This window comes from Ailuropoda melanoleuca, chromosome 19 (assembly GCF_002007445.2).
Source record: "Ailuropoda melanoleuca isolate Jingjing chromosome 19, ASM200744v2, whole genome shotgun sequence".
Lineage (NCBI taxonomy): Eukaryota > Metazoa > Chordata > Mammalia > Carnivora > Ursidae > Ailuropoda > Ailuropoda melanoleuca.
This window is the reverse complement of record NC_048236.1, coordinates 1,994,038-1,998,315: the sequence shown is the minus strand read 5'-3', so window position 1 is coordinate 1,998,315 and position 4,278 is coordinate 1,994,038. Positions and strand designations below refer to the sequence as shown.

Sequence of the window (4,278 nt, the reverse complement as noted above, 5' to 3'; positions counted from 1 at the left end):
CCCCGGGGCGGGGGCCCCGCGTGCCGGGCCTGGCGCGAGGGGGAGGAGCTCTCCTTGCGGGACAGGGACTGGCTCCGGGGGGACGCACTGGGATGGCGCGGCGCGGCGGCGGCCGAGGGGCCTGGACTGCGCGGGGCGGGGGGCCTGGTGCCGGCTGCGGCTCTCCCCGGTCCCGGACCCCGGCCGGGGGGCTGTTTGGGGCGGAGGTCAGCAGCGATGGCCGACCCTGGCGGCTTCTGCAGCTGGAGCCTGCGGGACGAGGGGAGGGGGCAGAAGGCAAGAGAAAAGAGGAGGGCAAAGAAAAAGGGACAGACACTTTCAGATTCGCTGAGCACTGAGCCCTGGAGCCCTGCGTCTTCAGAGTTGGGCGAGGCTGTGGAGCCCATGGCACAGGTGGAGAAACCATGGCCGATGCTCCGTCCTCCAGGGCAGGACCTCTAGGGGCCCCAAGCTCCGGGCTGCTCCCTGAGAGCTTGCTGCCTGCAGGCTTGCTTGGACGGCTCTGTTTCATCTTTAACATTCTCCCGGATTTTACATTCTACTCTATCCCATTCCCGTGTTTACATTGGTATGAATAATGTTTTCTCCCAACTGCTCTGGTCTTTATCCTTTGGCTGCAAATGCTTCACGGCACACTAGAGGCTGTGTGGGAGCCTCACGGCCCCCCATTAACCTTTCCCAAGCTTGGCCTCCCTGGCTCCCCTCTGGACATGTTCACCATAGCCACTCCCGTGAGCCCAGTGACAGGGCTGGAACCCGAGTCAGCAGAGACACTTGGCTGGGGAGGTGGTGACCAGGAGGAGGTGTAGCCGAGGGTCCCTCCTGCATCCTCACTAGGCCCTGACCTTGGCCCTGGGGAAGCTCCTGGCGGCGGAGGCCTTCTGGGGTCACCCCCTGGCCACCCCGGGGCTGGCAGCCGTTTCTCACCTGCTGGTGATGGCTGTGTCGGGTGCGGGGGCGCCGTGGGGTCTGCCGGCGGACTGCTGCTGGGCTGCGGCCGGCGTGGCCATTCGGATGCTGATGGGGCGGGGAATCCGGCTCCGGGCAGCGACTGCGCGCCCGGCCTTCTTGGGGGCGGCGGGCTCCGAGGCCGGCGCGTCCTCCTCGGAGCCCGTGCCTGAGAGCGTCTCCGAGGCCGGGCGCTGCTCCTCGCTGGAGGAGGACGAGGCCCCAGAGGCCAGCCTCAACAGCAGGCGGCCCTGCCTCTTCTCCATCACCAGCCGTGCCAGGTCCTGCTGTGGCCGGGCCCTCTTGCCCCACCGCTCTTTGGCCGACAGGGAGCCCGAGGGCTCCGAGCCTGTGTCCTCCTCAGACAGCAGGACAGGGATCCGGCTCCTGGGGCGAGGGCCTGCCATGGCATGGCGACTGGGGGAGATGGTGGCCAGTTTCTCGGGGCCTGGCTCCAGCGGGGATGCTGGGGCCGGCCCGTTGGCAAGGGCTGGGCCGTTGGGCAATGAGTCTGTGGCCACCTCCAAGGGGGTGTCCCCAGAGGGGCCGGACAGAGCACGGCTCTCCAGCCCTGCCTGGGCAATGCCGTTCTCCAGGGGCACAGAGGCCCCCTCCTCCACGGCCCTCCCATCAGAGGGCGCCTCCAGGCCCAGCTCTCCCCCAGCACCCAGCTCCTCGGGCCGGGAGGCTTGTCCACCGGAAGACATGACGTTGAGGTGGGTTTTCTCCGCAATGTGGACAAAGGTCCTCTCAACTTTGGTGAAGGGTGAGGAGGTGACTGCCACTCCTCCTGCCCCTGTGGTCACTGCCCCGGCCCCTGGCCCTGGCCCGGGTCCGGGGGGCTTGGGCTCAGACTTGAGGACAGAGGACAGGGTGCCCGGCTCAGACACGTCCAGCTGGCTGCCAGTGGGCTGGGGCCGCTCTTGCTGAGGAGTGAGGGCAGCCAGAGTGCCCAGGTCAGGGTCGGGGGCCAGGTCGGCAGTGACGGGCGACTTCTTCATGTCGCCAGGGGAGACGAGCACCAGCGTTTTGGAGCCCTCCTCAGGCTCCAGGTCCCCATCGGCCATGGAGGCCCGGCCCCTGGACTCCTTCTGGTCGTCAGCCAGCAGCGTGGATGGGGCACCCTCCTGACTCCGGTCAGTGCTCCTCTCACTCCCATCACTGCTGGAGCCACTGCGAGGCCCCAGCACCTCCCCTAGAGCCACTGCCTCCTCCCCCTCCTCCCCCTCCTCCCTCTCCTCCCCCTCCTCCCCCTNGCGCCTCCAGGCCCAGCTCTCCCCCAGCACCCAGCTCCTCGGGCCGGGAGGCTTGTCCACCGGAAGACATGACGTTGAGGTGGGTTTTCTCCGCAATGTGGACAAAGGTCCTCTCAACTTTGGTGAAGGGTGAGGAGGTGACTGCCACTCCTCCTGCCCCTGTGGTCACTGCCCCGGCCCCTGGCCCTGGCCCGGGTCCGGGGGGCTTGGGCTCAGACTTGAGGACAGAGGACAGGGTGCCCGGCTCAGACACGTCCAGCTGGCTGCCAGTGGGCTGGGGCCGCTCTTGCTGAGGAGTGAGGGCAGCCAGAGTGCCCAGGTCAGGGTCGGGGGCCAGGTCGGCAGTGACGGGCGACTTCTTCATGTCGCCAGGGGAGACGAGCACCAGCGTTTTGGAGCCCTCCTCAGGCTCCAGGTCCCCATCGGCCATGGAGGCCCGGCCCCTGGACTCCTTCTGGTCGTCAGCCAGCAGCGTGGATGGGGCACCCTCCTGACTCCGGTCAGTGCTCCTCTCACTCCCATCACTGCTGGAGCCACTTCCCCCTCCTCCCTCTCCTCCTCCCCCTCCTCCTCCTCTTCCTCTTCCTCCTCTTCCTCCTCCTCCTCCTCCTCCTCTTCCTCCTCCTCTTCCTCCTCCTCCTTCCCATTAGCTTGAGGCTGAACAGGAGCCAGTGGGACCTGGGGGGTGGTGAGCAGCATGTGGGAGAAGCCCACCCTCCGGACCCTGTTGAGCAACCGAGCCCGTTCTCTGTAATCAGAGAGGTCTTTCTTGAAGTCCTGGTAGGGCAGGCTCAGAGGCACAGCTCGCGGGAGACCATTGACCTCAAACGGGGGCGCCACGGAGAACACCTGCAAGGAGCACACACAAGGACTTGCTGATGTCACCCACCCCGCTGGGCCCCACGAGACGGGACAGCACCCACAGGCTGGGAGGCCCGCGTACCTAGGCGCACGCACCAGAGTGTGTGCTCCGTGAGGATGGGCACTGGGGTTTTTCGCTCATTGCTCTATCCCCCATGGCCTAGAAGGGTCCCTGGCACCTAGCGAGCGCTCAGGAAATCTCTGAGGAAGGATCATGTGCATGCTCCAGTTCCCTGGAAGCCCCGATCCTGGCAGCTTCTCCGTCTCCCATCTCCCGTCGCCCTCCTCCCCTCCTGCGAACCCAGAGCCAGCTCTAGCTCAGCCAGCGGGAGACAATGACAGCCACAAGGCATCAGAGCCACCGCGTAGATCAACTCGCCCTTTGACGGAGGAAACCAGGTCCAGAGAGGCTGCCAGGGCCATCAGAGCCTGTGCGGGACCAGGGCAAAGTTCAGCTGTCCTCCACACCCCAGAATGCAGGCTGGGCCCCTGGAGCTCCAGCCCCCCTCCCCCCTGCCCCTTCCTGGCCTGTTGCTCAGGAATGGTCCAGCCCTCTCCGGGTGTGTTTTGAGTCCACACTTCCTCCAGGAATTCACAGCCGGCTTATGAAGGGCGGTTGCTTTCCACTTCATTAAGTTTTCGCCCTTTGAAGGTTTGGGCAGAGCCCTTGGCAGTGTGATGCCTGTTCTTGGTTTTCTGGACTCCTGCCACGTCTCCCCTTAGACTCCTTCCTTCCAGACTAGAAAGGCCTGATCGCCCGGTCAGGACCTCAGGGCTTGCATCGTCTCCAGCTCTGCGCTCGTCAACACGCTCACGCGCACGCACACACCCATCTCCAGGCACCCCCAGTGCACCAGGCCCCATCGGGGCTGACACGGCTTCGTTTCGGGTGGGGATGGTGCTGACGGCGTCCAGGGATTTGCGGGCCCTTTTGAACATGCCGGGCCTTGTCTTCCTAAACACAGCCCACCCAGCTCAGAAGCCTCAGAGACCTGACCCCTCCAACAGCTTCAGCTGCCATCCAGACCACTTCACTGAGACCCTCTCCTCTGGCCCGGCCCTGGATCCCTTTAGAAAAGCTCCATCCCTAGGACGGACCCTCTGCTCACAGTGTCCACGTTAGATGATCACAGCTGGAACCCTCTCTCCTTCCATCTCAAAGCCCTCCCCTTCTGTTACACGGGGGGGGGGGGGGGGGGGGGGGAAGGAGCCA

The 4,278-nt window shown here is 65.5% G+C and overlaps 1 protein-coding gene across 1 annotated transcript in view; it reads right to left on the bottom strand.

The window, feature by feature from the left end:
- Positions 1–2: 2 nt before the first annotated feature.
- The window catches only part of TTBK1 (tau tubulin kinase 1), a gene marked incomplete at its 3' end in the record, with an annotated part of 32,379 nt that continues 28,103 nt past the window's right edge, over positions 3–4,278 (bottom strand). The window contains exons 13-15 of the mRNA XM_034648258.1: positions 2,742–3,053; positions 928–2,183; positions 3–249 (exon numbers count right to left, since the gene is read on the bottom strand). Coding sequence (XP_034504149.1) covers positions 3–249; positions 928–2,183; positions 2,742–3,053 — 1,815 coding nt within the window. The remainder of the gene's footprint in view (positions 250–927; positions 2,184–2,741; positions 3,054–4,278) is intronic.